We start from the raw sequence: 16,324 nt of genomic DNA on the forward strand, positions 1-16,324 counted from the left end.
CCCTTTCAGCTCCAACTAGCTGAAAGAAGAGATAGTGGCGCACTAAGAACACTGGCCCTCCGTAAAATCCTCCATACCAAAGAGAAAGCTATCGCAATCAAACCCTAGATCCTGGAAGATATGATCGAACAGGGAACCCGAGGTCTCCTCCTCAAGCGGCATATCACCAGTGCCATCTGGACCGGGGCATTGTGTCTCCAAGATTCTTGTCGCGAGCATTTCAAAGGTCCGGATGCACTGTTGAACATACATGCTCAAGTGGTCATGCGCGCGGAGCGCCGACAGAACATCTTTCCACGATTGCGACGCCGATGTGGTAAACAGGTCCGCTTCGAACATGGCCGCCAGAAAGTTGGTCCCTGCAATGTGTAGATAGTAGATTCGATACCACCAGGGCAGGAGACCCATTGGTTCGTTTGGCTCCAGGGTCTCGATGATCAACGAGGTGAGCTTCTGCGCGGTTTCCACGCACATTCCGGCGCATTCTCTGAGGAGCCGATCGCTAAGGCTTGGAGGATTGGGTCGTGCTGGCATGGTTGACGGGTGGGTTTTCAGAGAGTAGAGACGTGCGAGCATGGGTCTGTACAGGACAATTCGGGAGTGAAGGAGTCTAGACTGGTGTTAGAAATGCAAGGACCGAGCTGCTCTAGTCATGACTGATCCTCGAAACGAACAAACAGTGTAATAGTGGCATACCGAAGGTGAAGTAAATATCGCTCTGCTCGCGAATTCCTGTCGATAACGTTGTTGAGATTTTCCAACTTCCAGTCGCTAGGGAGACCATTCTCCCATTTGTTGAGGCAGGCGTCTAGCTGCACTGCCACGGCGTGGTAGTCGTCCTGTTGATACAGACGTGGTAGTCCCAACCTGGCAGCGAGAGCATTGCGAGTCTGGGTCTGTGCCAACTGAATTTGATTTCCAATTTCATGAAGCTCTCGTGAAAGATGCTCTGCATGGCTACCGCCCTGTAGGTAGCTCTGACTTGTAGACATCGCCTCGGTCCTGTTCGGTAAAGGGATCAAGGACGGCGCCGATGTCCGGCCGAGTGACCACGAAACGCATCTAGCGGAGTGAGCGATGAGACCAAGAAAAAAGTTTTTTCTGTATGTCTGTAGACTTACCGGTCTAGAGCCACACAGCTAGCCCATACCTTTTGTTTCAACTGCGTGTCGTTGCAAGGATGCTTGGCCGAAGACCCCATGGAGAGATGGCAACACATACTCTGCGCAATGCGGATTGCCAACCCCGCCGTCATCCATGTCTTTAGGTGGTTGCTGGTGCAGTGGAGGTATCGATTCATAAGCATCAAACACTGGACCAGCTCGAGCGTTCCAGGCTTCCATAGAATTGTCTCTGGTCGGAGAAGCGCCCATGCGCGCTGGAAAAAGCGATTTCCCTCCTCGTCACGCTGTTGCGGAAGGATGGATTCTTGTCTCTGCACTGCCAGGGCAAAGACGACATTGAGTATGCTGAGCCAGACGTCTCGGTCCGCGTGGAGCAGTGCACCAGGTTGAGAGTACGTCGCCTCATAGTCGTGTAAGAAGCGTTCTCGACTCAAGACCGGCTCCACGGGATCGACGTACTGCCAATATATACACACAAGTCTATCAGCATAAGCGCGGGGAGGCAATTCCGTGGCCGAGTTGAGAACGCTGTACGGAGAGTGCAGGTCTAACACTCCAAACAAGGGCGCATCCACGAACGGGACAAGGTTTGAAGTAGCGGCCGGGACGAGCCCTGCTCTCACATCGATGGCGGCTGCGACTTCGCCAGCAAACTGTCCATGGGTGCTGTAGTACGCACGGTTTTGATCCTGATCGAGCTCCGGCTCTTGGTCTTCCTCGGCACGCACTGATCTGGAGAGCGGTCCACGGGTCACCGGAGTCGCAAGCGAGCAGGCTCCCAAGTTCGCAGACGAGGCTGGGATGGGTATATGACAGCGATTTGTTAGTGCTTTTGGGACCGGGGTTTTGCGCTTGGCTTGTCGCTCGACGGCGCTGGAATCAATGCTGTACGTACATGCCTTTCCTCTTCGCACGCATCTAGCACAGGCTGCAAATGATATTATCAGTCAGTCTTATAGGAGGACGTTATAGGGCCATAAAATACCCGGATGACCGCCATCGCATTTCGCCTTCCTCAACCGACAAGCCTGACAAGCGATGGAGATTTTCAATCGCTCCCTGCGCAGTGGTTTCGATAAAACGTCTTGATGGTTTCTCATATTTAGAGACATATTCAATACAACCACTTCGCCAGTTGGTCTCGCTCCACACAGATAACGTATTAAAGCTTACATGAAAGAAAAGCAGGGGAGTTGGAGATTGTCCGCACTCCGGCGACACGGAGACAGCACGCATTAGTCAAGGTATTATTATATGACACGTCCCAATCATATTATGCTCCGCTCACTCATGACTCCATAGCGGAAAGACATATAATTGGCTAAGGCGAATCTCCTGCATGTCAGCCAGTCAGCTTTACTTCCGCGCATCGAATAGTGCTAGTGTGACAGCCAATCAAACACTGGTCCGCCTCTCTATGTTCTTTGAGACTGTCAACATCAGCTATAAATCTTAAAGCCTAGAGCAATTTACCATCCGGACATGCTGCATACTTATTATCACTTGTTTCTTTTCTGAGATTCCTCTCAGACTTAGGTCGCTCCAGTGTTGAAGCATGTCTCAACCAGCCGAATCCAAGGCCGCAGCAGACCCTGAGGTCCAGCAAACCCATAACTTTGATGGGCAAGGCACCCAGGAAGACCCCTTCATAGTCGAATTCCAAAAAGATGACCCAGGGAATCCTATGAACTGGTCTCAATTCAGGAAATGGTTCATTACCGCCATTGTGACCTTCTCTGTCTTTGCCATCACCTTTACATCTTCCGCATACTCTGCTTCCGCAAATGAGCTCATTCCAGACTTCGACATCAGCACAGAAGTGTTTACAGTTGGTCTGTCCCTCTTTGTTCTTGGGTTTGCAATTGGCCCAGCAGTATGGGGCCCCTTGGTAAGCTCCTCCTCTATTTGACGCCGTAATACACCAGCTGACACTCCGTTCTTTTAGTAAGTCTTTAATCAACCATACGCAGACGCCTTGAACCTAACCGTGCCTTGTAGATCTGAACTATACGGAAGACAAGCTCTCTGGATCGTCTCCCACGTTGCCATGGTGGGCTTCATTGGAGGTTCCGCTGGAAGTCGAAACGTCGCCACCCTCCTGGTGTTGCGATTCTTCAGCGGCACCTTTGGAGGCTCACCGTTAGTCAACTCGGGCGGTGCCATTGCAGATCTCTTCCCCCCGGCTCAGAGAGGCCTCGCGATGACACTGTACTGTGTCGCGCCGTTCCTCGGTCCCATCCTTGGTCCTATCGTTGGCGGGTTCGTCTCTGAAAACGTTGGATGGAGATGGGTCCAGGGGGTGTGCTGCATCTTTATCGGCGTGATTGGTATCATCGGCGTCATCTTTGTGCCTGAAACTTATGGGCCGGTATTACTGATCAGGAGGGCAAACCAGCTCTCCAAAGCCCACGGTAAGGTTTACATCAGCGTCCTCGAAAAGAACCAAGGCAAGAAGAAGCCGTCGGAGGTCTTCCAGCGAGCGCTCATTCGGCCTTGGGTTCTGCTCTTCCGCGAGCCCATCGTGCTGGTTGCCTCGCTCTACATGGCCATTATCTACGGCACGGTCTACATGTTCATGAGCGCCATGCCCATCGTGTATAACGAACAACGCGGCTGGAGCGAGGGCATCGGCGGGCTCGCCTTCATGGGTATCGCCGTTGGCATTATCATCGGATTACTCTACGCCATCCACGACAACAACAACCGTTACACAAAGCTCTTGTTGTCCAAATCAGCAACTGCCGAATCTCGACTCCCACCCGCCATCGTCGGCGCTGTGGCCCTACCAGTCGGCATGTTCGCCTTCGCCTGGACCAATTACCCCCACATCCACTGGTCCGTCAGCATGGTCCTCTCTGCACCCTTCGGCTTCGGCTGCGTCCTTGTCATCCTGCCGATCGTCAACTACCTGATTGACGCGTACACCATCTACGCGGCGTCTGTTCTTGCAGCTGCCGCTATTTTCCGCTCGATCGTCGGGGCTGTGTTTCCCTTGTTTACTACCCAGATGTATGACAAKCTTGGGATTCACTGGGCGAGCTCACTACCGGCCTTTTTGACGTTGGCTTGCATGCCGTTCCCGTTCGTCATGTATCGCTACGGTGGGGCGCTGCGGATGAAATGCAAGTATGCGTTCGAGGCTGCGGAGATGATGAGGCGGATGCAGATGCAGCAGGCACCTGCGCCAGTCAAGGAGGAGGAAGATTCCCCTTCGGAGTGAGGAAGTCGGGATGTCTGGCTGAGCTATTCTGTACGGTGTGTGAAGTGACGGATATGCATGTCCACGTCCGTTGTGCGTACGTGGCCAGTGGAAGAGACTCATGCACTACAGAGGAAAATAGATTGGATTTCGGATTTATATTTCATCTAGACTGCCAAAAACATCGTCAGTGTTAATACAACCGCATTTACCGTAGTATATCAGTCGCAGTTACCGAACACATCATTCTTAGACGTAGAGACTAGGGATCGACATGGACAAGTCAATCGCTACGGCAATCGAACTATTTTGTTGTCTCGCTGGTTTGACATGTACAGTTCCTTGAATATCGTGCTAAGTCTATCTAAAGATAATATGTAGGTAAGGACCTGAGAATTAAAATATATACACGATTGTTCCGAGGAACCCATCATATACAGACTGGTGCTGGTGCTGTGATCGCGACCGACCGGGTAAGATGTCTACCGACTCACCCCAAATTTCCTCGCAATTTCCGCCTCGGTAAACTTTCTCGTCTTAGTCTGCAGCATGGCAGCTCTCTCCTCGATCGACATGGAAATCTGCTCGCCCATAGGAACGAGACACTTAGCCAGATGCGTATAGTCCTTCCGGATAAGCCGGTAGGTGATCATGAGATAGTCGATATTGCGGAAGACCAGCGCATGCTCGCTTGCATAGCGGTCCTTTTGCTTGAGAAACGCCACCGGGTGCTCGCGCCAGTGACGGCGGGGATTGAGATGGTGAGACGTGTGGTAGCCATCATTGAAGCAGAAACGGTTACTCTGCTATTGTTAGCGGCGGTAGTCAGAAGCGACGCAGGAATCGTACCGGAACATCAATGAGGGTGATACTAGACCTAAAATCCGAGTTGGGGTCTGTCTCGTCAACAAAGGCGTGCTGCCCCCAGTTGCCGATCATCAAGCCCAATCGGAGGAGAAACAAGGGAAGGATGAAGACGAAGAGCGTTGCTCGAGAATTCACGAAGCGATACATCCCGTAGATGAAGAGATAGTTTCCTATCTCCCAGGAACCCGCCTTGAGACCTTGGAGGAACTGGCCTTTTCGGAAGAAGTAGCTTGGAAGCTCAAACCACACGAGGAACAGAAATCGGCCGACATAGCACAGGAAGTCGTACAACTCGTCCCGTTGGTACCTGACTGTCGAGGACAAATCACCGGGTCCATTCCCTTCGACGTGATGATGCTTGACGTGATGATAGTAGTACGAGTTCCACGTATGTCCCATGAGAGGGTTGGTGATGTAGGGGAAGAGCGAGTCAAAGAGCCAGAATTGCTTGGCGAGGATTCCGCCCATGTGGATGTGCTGGTGCATCATGAGGGTGTAAGATCCCACGTAGTACGACTGCATGATCCAGTGAAGGACGCCATGGACCCAGGTGAAATGATAGTACAGGTAAAGTGCACTGGGGACGGACGTGGTAAAGTACAGGATGAGATGCGTGAGCATCACCACGTCAGTTTCCACCCGGACAACTCTTCGTCCCAGCTGAATGTATGGCTGGAGGAGCCAATGGTTAACCGCAGACGGGAGTTTGGCCTTGAGTTCAGCAGTGTCCCAGGTCACGGTGACGGTAGGCTCAAAATCGACATGCTGAGGATTGTTGAAGGCTTCCAGTTGCTCAGTGACAGATTTGTACTGCGAGCTGTTTTGCGATGGGACATATTTGAGGGTCTCAGCGGATCAGAATTCGAACATGGGAAGGGAATGTCTACCTTGAACGACGGGTTTCGAGCCGGACGATTGTGCCTGAATGTCCGAGAGCAGGGTCTGCAAAACCAGGAGGTCCGACCGAGTCAGATTCGGGTCAACATAGCTGTCGGGTTCCATCGTGACCCGTTGACCGTTGACCGGCGACGCTCGGTATGATTTAGGATTGGGTTGTGGTTTGTAGAAAGGAAGACTTGGCTCTTTTGACTTCACCGAAGAGAACACGGATAGCAATTTTCGGAGAAAGTGAAAAGGAGACGGAGTGGGTCTTGCTGACAGAGGCCATTGAGCGCTGATCGAGCACGGATTGAGCTTATCAGGCAGAGCTTTGCTCTATTAATATCTGTGGATTACTATTGATGAAGGAAGCGCAGAGCAAGTGAGCTTGACTGGAAAGTCTGCAGGATAATACTCGACAGACTGTACGGCGTAAAGTAGAGAAGAGAGTGAACGAGGGAAACACGTCAGCCTACGCCAAGAGCTCTACGCATGTATCGTATGTCGAGTCAGCACCAATTCAAGATCAGATACAGAAATCATTAATCCTGATTTGATGGTAATGGATCGAGATAAATAATCTCTCATGTCATTGACATCATCACATTTCATTCTGGAAGTCCCGATGTAACGATGGACATTCCCCTGGCAATGACATCACGTGGCCCGGTCAACAGGTACCAATTCGTGGTCTGATCTAGATTTTCCCGAGTTTCCCCTGAAGACGGAGCCCTTTCCTACTGACTAAGGAGATGATTGGAAAAGCATTTGAAAGGATTAAAACGAATAAAAGACCCTTTTTAGCCATCACTGTCTCCCGATGACTGACCAATCACAGTCTGTCCTTATGAATGAGTGGAACTCTACTATGATCGATCGAGATTAGGCTTCCACTAGGCTCAACCTGGCAAAACACGAAAAGATCCAACGGGAGATTCAGGGGAATTCCCCTGTTGAGCATTTGTTGATGGCTGACTGTTTTTCTGGACAGACTACTTGTGGATTGGGTATGGGTTGAACACCGCCTAAAACCCCTCTTATCCATGCGGTTGGACTGCGGATAATGGATATCTACAATGTAGGATTCCATTTAACACCTTTTTCTAGTATTATACCTGAACCGCTAAAGTATCTATAGATTCTGCTGAGTAGTATAATAATCAATTATGTAAATAATATATATCACCATTAGATAAGCTAAAATACGTTTATTAGGGACCACCTAAGCTGAGGATGAAAAGTGGTGCAGAGATATATATAAGTCTTATCACCACCATCCTAATCACCATCTTCTAAAATCTAAAATCTACCATAACTCTAGCTTCTTTTAGTAAATCTATTATTTCATTTCATATATAAGAATATACCTATCTAGGCCTAGGTATGAATGGATAAGCTTCTCTATATCTATGCAAGTTAAGCCCATTAGCCGATTTGGCTGCGTGTTGGATCAGGGCCAGCCCAGATCCACATATTTTGCGGATTGGATGGGTTGGATCTCGATTTGCGGTAGTCCCGATAGGATATGTAGTTTCGACTATCTTAATCTGACTTCTTTACATCTACATCGTGGCAAAGTGTGCATAATCAAAAGACTGCTAATATAGATGCGCCGCGGTCGGATAAGACCGTTGCTCTTTCTTTTGCACTAGAGGAGGATATAAAAAAACATCTGTCAGACGACCAGAAAGGATTTAAATTTTCTTTCTGAATCTTCCAAGGTTGAACATCGCGCTCAAAGAGTAGGACTGCAATATCTGGTTGAGCATCTAGGAGTATCAACCACCAAATGACCTTGCGCGATTCATTGACTTATCAGTAATGGTCATTGTCTGGGTATATATGCCACAATTGTTAAACAGTGTCAGGGAATCCAGCCTCATGTTGATAAGAGAGCATGGTGAGGGTAATTGTCTGTCTGTGATGGATGATTCCTTCTCACTGACCTCTGTGGCATCAGCTCCGTTGAGTGACAGAACCTTCGCAAATGCCATGAATCAATCCGTAATCCGCATGGCATGAATCATTGGGTCAGTGGTTCCGGGGAGTGTTGATTCTAGTACACTTCCTCTTCCTGCGTCTGAATGGGATGGGCCTTTGCTGCCCATGCCACTTGGGAACAAGGGGCCTGTTCGAGCTCAAAGGAAACCTGAACATTATTATTGTAATCAGTAGAGCTCTTTTCCTGTCCATTTTGATAGTGCTAGATATGTGCTAAGGTCGCTGGTAAGAGAATTGTCATGGCTATGATTGAAGTCATATCTCCCCATTGAGAGTGTTAGGTTTTTGGACTTTGACCGATTCTAAGGACGACTTAGATTAAACCCATTCTATTCAAAAGTATATCCGAATGACCGGCAGAAAGGGGAGAGCACGCCAGACAGTCGAAATATGGATACGAACGATCTCCTCCAGTCATATCTGCAGTTGTGGAATTGCCTCTGGAAATGATTGATGTGATTAATGTATGTGACCATGCATTATAAGGCAATGTTCTTATTTGCAATAGCTATCTTGGTGCATCGAATGTCGGCGCTTGTAAGTTTGAAACATGACATGCATGCAATGATCGTCATTGGCGACAAATGGTTGCTGATCTTGTCAAGCTTCATCTGTCGACCCGAACTGCCGAGCATCGTCTAGGAATCAGTCAGTAGCATTTCCCTTGCAGTACAGTCTAGGACATGTACAACTCCGTCCACGAAATTTATTGCCGGATGTCATTATTGTACAACATAGTAGTTGACGGATGACAGGAAAACCAAGACTTGTCTGCTGAACTAGATGTGTCTGACTTCAGCAAGCCTTCTCTCCGCATAAAGGGCCCAAGGATCACTGTCTGATGGAAGCTGATTGCTTATGATCAGCTGCCTATTCTCTCCTTGATTAAGCATAGGCAGTAGTCTTGCCAGAAAAGGACACCGTAGCCACGTCAGTTTAAATTAAGAGGGCGCTAGCATCTCCTGATATTCCCTGCGCTAGCGTTCTTCCAGCACGGAGTTCTGCAGCCGAGATTCACTGTAATATCTTGTGTACAGCAACCTGCTAGGTGGTGCAGACAATAAACTTTCTTTTTAATGATGCTACTTATTTGTTATTGAGAATTATTATTTGTGCTATTCAAATAGGCAGGGTCGACAAGCAGTACATGGAAAAGCCATCCTGGTGCATTGTGAGTGCCCTTCTTTTGCCTAAACTAGCCTAAATCGTCCGCAGACTCCGTGTCCTAGATGGTGTGCATCCCATTACGACATCCAGCCAACAAGGATCCCTACAAGTAAGAAGTTGCAGGATCTGTCTAGCATGGCATACCGGGCCGCAGAACCGGCACCTGCAGAACTATACCCCTAAATCGGCAATTGAAGCCCAAGGAGTGCAAATCCATGCCTAAAGACGGCATGCAGCGAAATGTTGCAGACGCGGGGAAATGACGCTAAGCATTTTCACAGGCGAATCTGAAACTCCCGCGTCCGGTTTGGACGTGACGTTAATATCGTTTATGTATTATGTTCCCCGCAAAATAACCTGCGAGGGCTCATGTGGCTGCTGCCGGGAGTTGTAATTGGCGCTTCTACAGGGTCATCGACTGCCGGAAAAAAGCAGGAACAGGATCGTTTCACTGCAGGAAATGAAGGGATCAGGATCTTAGGAAGTTGACTGAAGAAATGCAATTATGCGGGACTTTCCGTGAATGCTGCCATGCAATTTTCTCTTACCCTTTTCGGTTGTATATGAGTGCCTACTGACTTTGGGTCTACCACACTTCCATCACGGGCACTAGATCTTCGCTTCAGTTTGATTTGGACCCATACAGTATTTCTGAGGCTAAATTGCTTTCTTGAACGGATGATATGCGGTTGACCAGGATTGTGTGTACCTGGTACCCTCCGGAAAGCCGGCGATGGTTCCGACTAAGATGTGTGACAGAGGGATATAAATTATCCTCCGGATCTCCATTGACGTCGGGTTCTTTCTGATAGTCATTCTCTCATTCAGTCTTGAGGATTTCACCATATACGCCGTCAAGATGAAGAACCTCGCATCTACCATCGCATTAGCTCTACTGTTGCCTGCTGTGCAGGCCCAGCAGACTGTATGGGGGCAATGTATGCTTTTCTGTCACTAGAATATGACCTAGCCAAATGCTGATATGCTCTAGGTGGCGGTCAAGGCTGGTCCGGCCCGACAAACTGTGCTGCTGGTTCGGCCTGTAGCACCCTGAATCCCTGTATGTTCGATGTTGTCCTCAGTAAAGATTATACTGACTTCCCCAGACTACGCGCAGTGTATCCCCGGGGCCACCGCGACCACCTCCACGCTCTCAACGACGACCAAGGCGACCACAACCACCACCACCACCGCACCTACGACCACTGGTCCTACTACAACCGCACCCACCGTGACCGCGTCCGGTAACCCATTCAGCGGCTACCAGCTATATGCCAACCCCTACTACGCCTCCGAGGTCCAATCTCTGGCCGTGCCTTCTCTGCCCAGCTCGCTCCAGCCCAAGGCTAGTGCCGTTGCTAAGGTGCCTTCGTTTGTCTGGCTGTAAGTTGACTTCTTATCCCAATACTCGGAGCAATCCATGACAGTTGTAGCGACGTTGCCGCCAAGGTGCCCACAATGGGAACATACCTGGCCGACATTCAGGCCCAGAACAAGGCCGGCGCCAACCCCCCTATCGCCGGTATTTTCGTGGTCTACGACCTTCCGGACCGTGACTGCGCTGCTTTGGCCAGTAATGGCGAGTACTCGATTGCCAACAACGGTGTGGCCAACTACAAGGCGTACATTGACGCCATCCGTGCTCAGCTGGTGAAGTACTCTGACGTTCACACCATCCTCGTCATTGGTAGGTCACATATATCTGCTGCGCCCGCCCTTCTCTGACATCCTGCAGAGCCTGACAGCTTGGCCAACCTGGTGACCAACCTCAACGTCGCCAAATGCGCCAATGCCCAGAGCGCCTACCTTGAGTGTGTCAACTACGCTCTGACGCAGCTCAACCTGCCCAACGTCGCCATGTACATCGACGCAGGTATGCCTCTCTTGGTTCCTCACATCCATCTCAGAAACTAACTCATCAGGCCACGCTGGCTGGCTCGGATGGCCCGCCAACTTGGGTCCCGCCGCAACCCTCTTCGCCAAAGTCTACACTGACGCCGGCTCCCCTGCAGCCGTTCGCGGTCTGGCAACCAACGTAGCAAACTACAACGCCTGGTCGCTCAGTACCTGCCCATCGTACACCTCTGGAGACTCCAACTGCGACGAGAAGAAGTACATCAACGCCCTGGCGCCTCTCCTCCAGAGTGCCGGCTTCAATGCCCATTTCATCATGGATACCTGTAAGTGACTTGACCAATCTCAGAAACGCCCCGACTAATAGCTGCTTCAGCCCGCAACGGCGTCCAGCCCACCAAGCAGAACGCCTGGGGTGACTGGTGCAACGTCATCGGCACCGGCTTTGGTGTTCGGCCCTCGACCAACACCGGCGATCCGCTCGAGGATGCCTTTGTGTGGGTCAAGCCTGGTGGCGAGAGTGATGGCACGTCCAACTCCTCCTCGACCCGGTACGATGCGCACTGCGGATACAGCGATGCTCTGCAGCCTGCTCCTGAGGCTGGTACTTGGTTCCAGGTATGTTATCCATTTGTCAACTGAGGGATATTGACTGACAGATCCAGGCCTACTTCCAGCAGCTTTTGACCAATGCTAACCCATCTTTTTAATCTTGTGAGAGGGTTAGAATTATGGTCTGTTCGAGTGCATGACTTTGACTATTCCTGCGCGCTATATGGCTGAAATAGCAAAACAATTAACATTCTTTTATGCTCTATTGTACATCTATTTCTATTCATATTGCCAATGGTAATCTGCCCCTTATAGAACTAAACAGCGCGTTTTCATATCGACAATACAGTAGGATCGCATATAGCGCAGAGTGTCCACAGGTCAACAATGGATTGTGAACTGGTTATTTAGCAAGGTGAGATGCACAGCACATTTATACCAAAATGCTTTACTGTCATGACGCACTGTCAGAAGAGCAGATGATGCTATCTGGCCCCAGATATGTGTTGTGTGCTGGATGGTGTTGGCTCATTTCTCAAAGAAAGAGATCGCGGAGATTATCTCCGAAAGCCGCTTGTGCTTAGGGATTAACCGCCAGTGAAGTGTATGGGTTTTACCATTCGCCCACGAGGCAGCTTTAGAGTCAGTTCCAATCCTTGGAGGTGAGTGCTGCTGACGCAGTTCAAGCTTGTTGGAAAGGGATGTGCAAGATATATAGGGGTCAATGTGTTATATCAATCTTGTTCATTCACATTGGTAGTAGGCAGAACTGGGAAATGCTTAGCGCGAGTGATCCCAACATCTAAATTTCAGTTATCAGAAGTGTTGCATTACAGATGCACAGTATGTTAAGATACTGAAGCCCTAAAGGTAGGGATTTGCAGTATGTCAAACTAGTAAATCGTTTAGTGCCAATGTGTGAGGGAATACCTAGACCAGTCAATTAGCAGTGACTTGAGGCAATTTATGTGAAATCTATTGTCTATCAGTAAATGTTAGGCAGCGTCATAGCAGGACATGTGCTTCATTCTGACTATATACGGAGTAGTTATTTACTATAAGGTACTATCTATAAGCCATTTTGCCTTTCTTAATATACTAATCATGAATCACTACCCTGAGGCATATATGTGGCTAATGCAACACTCATCACAGCCTTTCATAATAATATCACCCCTTTTGGGAGTCTACCATCCAATCAACTTGTGCTAGGGGCAACAGCAGAGGAATGTGAATCAGGCAACACAATTCCTTTAACAGGGGAACTGCAGTGGAGTATGGACTTTCCATAACTATTGGATTGTCGATCCGCGCAAGTGGAGCAGTGTGGCTAGTGTCAGCCCTAAAGGGCGAGACATTCCCATTCATTTCCTCTTGGGGTTCTCGGCAACCCCTTTCCCTCTGTGATGTTTCTCTTGGGTCTTGGCACCGCTGTCAAACGGAGGCATGGAGACATCAAAAAACCATGGGTTGTTGTTGCGTGGTTGCTATGAGCAAGAAGTGGATAGAAAATAGCATGCTGGCATCTGCGAGGCCAACGAAGAGCTGTTATCTCGGCTGTTCTACGCCTTCCCAGACCTGACAATCTCTTGGCCTCTCCATATTGATTGTTTGTGTGGACCCAAGGACTGTACTACAGGGCCAAGACCGGCCAGGAGCGGTGCGTCCCCATCCAGCTGCAGCCCCAGCGATGCGCTGGGGATTTATTTCTTCTGCCTGATCCTTTGCTGGATTTTACTTATTCATATACTACTGAGTCGCTGGCTGCTCGCAATCCGACTTGACGAGTGTCCCATTGCAGTCTATTCTATCCTAAAGACAAGATGTCCTACCCGCAGCAACCACAGCAAGGATAGTATGTACTTAGCCACCGCAATAAATCTTCTCAATTGAGTTCCTCTGACGAATGAATTGACAGTTACCCTCCCCCTCAGGGGCAATATCCACCTCCCCAGCCATATCCACCTCAGGTAGGAGTCGCACTCCCAATATCAACAAACCATACTGACATTTCTAGATGCAATACCAAGCCCCGCCTCAAGAGGAGAAGAAGGATCGTGGATGCTTGACTGCCTGGTTTGACTCTCCGCCTGTTGACGTGACTAAAACATACTGATCGATCGCAGTCTGATGGCCATGTGCTGCTGCTTCCTGTGCGAAGAGGCCTGCGAATGCTGTATCGAATGCGCGGAATGCTTGTGTTGTGGATGCTGAGCGATGATTTCTGATTCCCTGTTATTTCCCTGCTGGGTGCAAGTTCTGTTTTCTCGTTGCGCGGTTGTTCGGATATTGAGCGCTTAGTGGCAATGAATGACACTGTCTATGACTCTCGATTTCCTCACAACTACCTTTCTCTAGCGTTGACACTTGACGACGCTTGTATAACAGGAACAAGATTATGTTACGACATCGACAAACGCACCCCTGCCTCGCCGACCCGACCCTCGGTTTGAACTGCATCTGTTGATAACTGCGAGCGAAACATACCTGAGGTTCTCATTATATGCTGGGCAAACGGATATGAGAAACAAATAATGTGAAGACTGCTCTTTTGTTAGTAACGACGGTTGCTTCCAGTCTGCAGTGCCAACGGCTTCGTCGAAGAGTAGCATATGTCGGGTATACTACGCCTACAATTCGGTCTCAAGTGATCAAGGAGCTTGTTTAAACCAGATGTCATAGAATTGAAGTTGGGTGTGGAACGATACCATAGATGTATACTTCTAATATTTCGTACAAAGGCGAACTGATTCTAGCAATTCGCTGCTCAGAGTTTCATCAAGCTCGCAACAGCTATGATTACATCTTTGCCTGTTTTGCAAGCTTCTTCTCTCCCGCTTGATAGATCTTGACCAGCTGTCGCACGGCCAGATCCAGAAGGACATCCTCTGATCCACCCGGAATGCGAGCCCCAGGGACATCTCGCAGAATCGCTATCACAAGTCAGCTTATAGCCAGGAACACTGAAGGCGAGAAACCTACCCTCGACCAACTCTCCCTGTCCGCTAGCGGTAAACCCAGCACCACCAAACAACAAGACCGCACACTGCGCACATTCATTCAGCACCATAGCCGCCTTGGCCTTGGCCAGCGCCGTGATACCCCCCAGCTGTTGATCGGCCTGCTCTTTGCTGAGATGACACAACTGGTACAAGATCTGCTCCACCCACGCCCACATCGTCTCGAGCTCCGCGCCCGCCTTCGCTAGCCGGTGCCTCACCACCGGTTGATCCATCAGTGTCTTGCCGAACGCCTCGCGCTTCATCGTGTACTCAAAGGCGGCAGCGAGCGCGACACGGGCCTGGCGGGTGACGCCGACCGCGATGGTCAAGCGTTCGTGGTTGAAGTTGGTCATGATGATGCGCATGCCGTCGCCTTCGCGGCCGATCAGGTTGCCCACGGGGACTTTGACGTCGTCGAGCTCGATGTATGTCGTCCCTCCAGTGATCTGGCCGGAGACCTTGAGTCGGCGCATGGTGACGCCGGGGTGGCCCTTGAGGGGGACGAGAATGACCGAAAGGCCGGCTGCGCCGGGGCCGCCTGTGCGGACGGCCATGGTGGTATAATCAGACCAGATTCCGTTGGTGATCCTAGGGCCCATTAGAAATGTCCATCGCTTATGATATATTCTCTGGGGGATACCATTTCTTTGCCCCGTTTATGATGTAGTACTTCCCATCTGGACTCTTTGTGGCAGTGGTAGTGATATTGGCGACATCGCTTCCTGCTTCTGGCTCTGTGATGGCAATGCAGCCGCGTTTCCTTCCCGTGAGGAGATCAGGAAGGAAACGTTCCTGCAGTTCCTTGCTACCGAACTTGATGATCGGGGGAATACCGAAAGCGAAACCAGCGTTCAACGAGGCCCCCGGTCCAGCTAGACCCGACCGCGCCAACTATCACTAATCAGCTTTCTCCGTTCCGTTGGCTGGTTTCCTCATTCATCATACCTCATCGCAGTAGATTCCTGTATGTAAATAATCCCATTCCTCGACCTTCACCCCCAGAATATCATTAATCCCAAGTCTTTTCAGCCAGTCTACGGGCAACGGGGCGGGCAGATTCGGCAGCAACATGTTATGCTTGCAGAAGTCCTTGAAGACATGTTCGGGGACCGTACCCGCCTTCTCCCACTCCATTGCATGGCTGAGGAGGTGCTCCCATATGAATGCGCGGCAAGCTTTCTGGAATCGGCGATGGCTGGCGGTGTAGTATGGGGATGGGAGACCCCGCAAATACGGGGGCTCGGAGAAAGGGATGGGATTGGGAGAGACGTCAGCCATGGTGTGTGGACTTTGTGGCTTTGAGATCGAGTCTCCTTGATTAACTCGAATAAGGTGCCGCGAGTAATCTTATGGTTCAAAAGTCGACTTATCTATTGATGGATCTCTGTGCATGAGGAGATTTCCCCGCATCGTCATAGTCTACAATCCAACCGAGGCCAGCGGAGTCCGAGGTTTCTCTCCTCTCGGCCAATCACATTCACGTGTCTGCATTAGCATTTTGTGCCATTCATAGCATATATCTTGAGGTATCTGCCTCTATATTTGTTGTGAAACCGTAGCAACTCATGCGCGATGGATTTGATGTAAGGTGCTGTCAACACAACAGGTAATCACATATAACCACATATAAACCACAGTGGGCATAATGAGTATCATGTGATCATATCTGCGATCCTGCT

The 16,324-nt window shown here is 49.9% G+C and overlaps 5 protein-coding genes across 5 annotated transcripts; 2 read left to right on the forward strand and 3 right to left on the reverse strand.

Moving 5' to 3' along the window:
• Positions 1-42: 42 nt before the first annotated feature.
• Positions 43-2,236, reverse strand: Asppvi_005678 (putative transcription factor; the record flags this gene model as incomplete). Its single annotated transcript, XM_043301594.1, has 4 exons — positions 43-610; positions 697-1,062; positions 1,122-2,052; positions 2,110-2,236. The coding sequence occupies 4 exons, from the start codon at positions 2,234-2,236 to the stop codon at positions 43-45; spliced, it is 1,992 nt and encodes a 663-aa protein (XP_043157529.1).
• A 443-nt stretch (positions 2,237-2,679) lies between these two features.
• On the forward strand, positions 2,680-4,344 carry Asppvi_005679 (MFS transporter; the record flags this gene model as incomplete). Its single annotated transcript, XM_043301595.1, has 2 exons — positions 2,680-2,978; positions 3,123-4,344. 2 exons carry the CDS (start codon positions 2,680-2,682, stop codon positions 4,342-4,344), a joined length of 1,521 nt encoding a protein of 506 aa, XP_043157530.1.
• Positions 4,345-4,805: 461 nt separating this feature from the next.
• Positions 4,806-6,192, reverse strand: Asppvi_005680 (uncharacterized protein; the record flags this gene model as incomplete). Its single annotated transcript, XM_043301596.1, has 3 exons — positions 4,806-5,126; positions 5,173-6,036; positions 6,085-6,192. 3 exons carry the CDS (start codon positions 6,190-6,192, stop codon positions 4,806-4,808), a joined length of 1,293 nt encoding a protein of 430 aa, XP_043157531.1.
• A 3,904-nt stretch (positions 6,193-10,096) lies between these two features.
• On the forward strand, positions 10,097-11,801 carry cbhC (putative cellobiohydrolase; the record flags this gene model as incomplete). Its single annotated transcript, XM_043301597.1, has 8 exons — positions 10,097-10,175; positions 10,229-10,297; positions 10,344-10,620; positions 10,671-10,924; positions 10,973-11,110; positions 11,160-11,417; positions 11,468-11,709; positions 11,757-11,801. 8 exons carry the CDS (start codon positions 10,097-10,099, stop codon positions 11,799-11,801), a joined length of 1,362 nt encoding a protein of 453 aa, XP_043157532.1.
• Positions 11,802-14,442: 2,641 nt separating this feature from the next.
• Positions 14,443-15,923, reverse strand: Asppvi_005682 (acyl-CoA dehydrogenase family protein; the record flags this gene model as incomplete). The annotated part of the gene is made up of 4 exons (XM_043301598.1): positions 14,443-14,576; positions 14,626-15,233; positions 15,286-15,536; positions 15,591-15,923. 4 exons carry the CDS (start codon positions 15,921-15,923, stop codon positions 14,443-14,445), a joined length of 1,326 nt encoding a protein of 441 aa, XP_043157533.1.
• Between the last annotated feature and the right edge of the window lie 401 nt (positions 15,924-16,324).

The sequence above is a fragment of the Aspergillus pseudoviridinutans genome, assembly GCF_018340605.1.
Source record: "Aspergillus pseudoviridinutans IFM 55266 DNA, scaffold_4, whole genome shotgun sequence".
Lineage (NCBI taxonomy): Eukaryota > Fungi > Ascomycota > Eurotiomycetes > Eurotiales > Aspergillaceae > Aspergillus > Aspergillus pseudoviridinutans.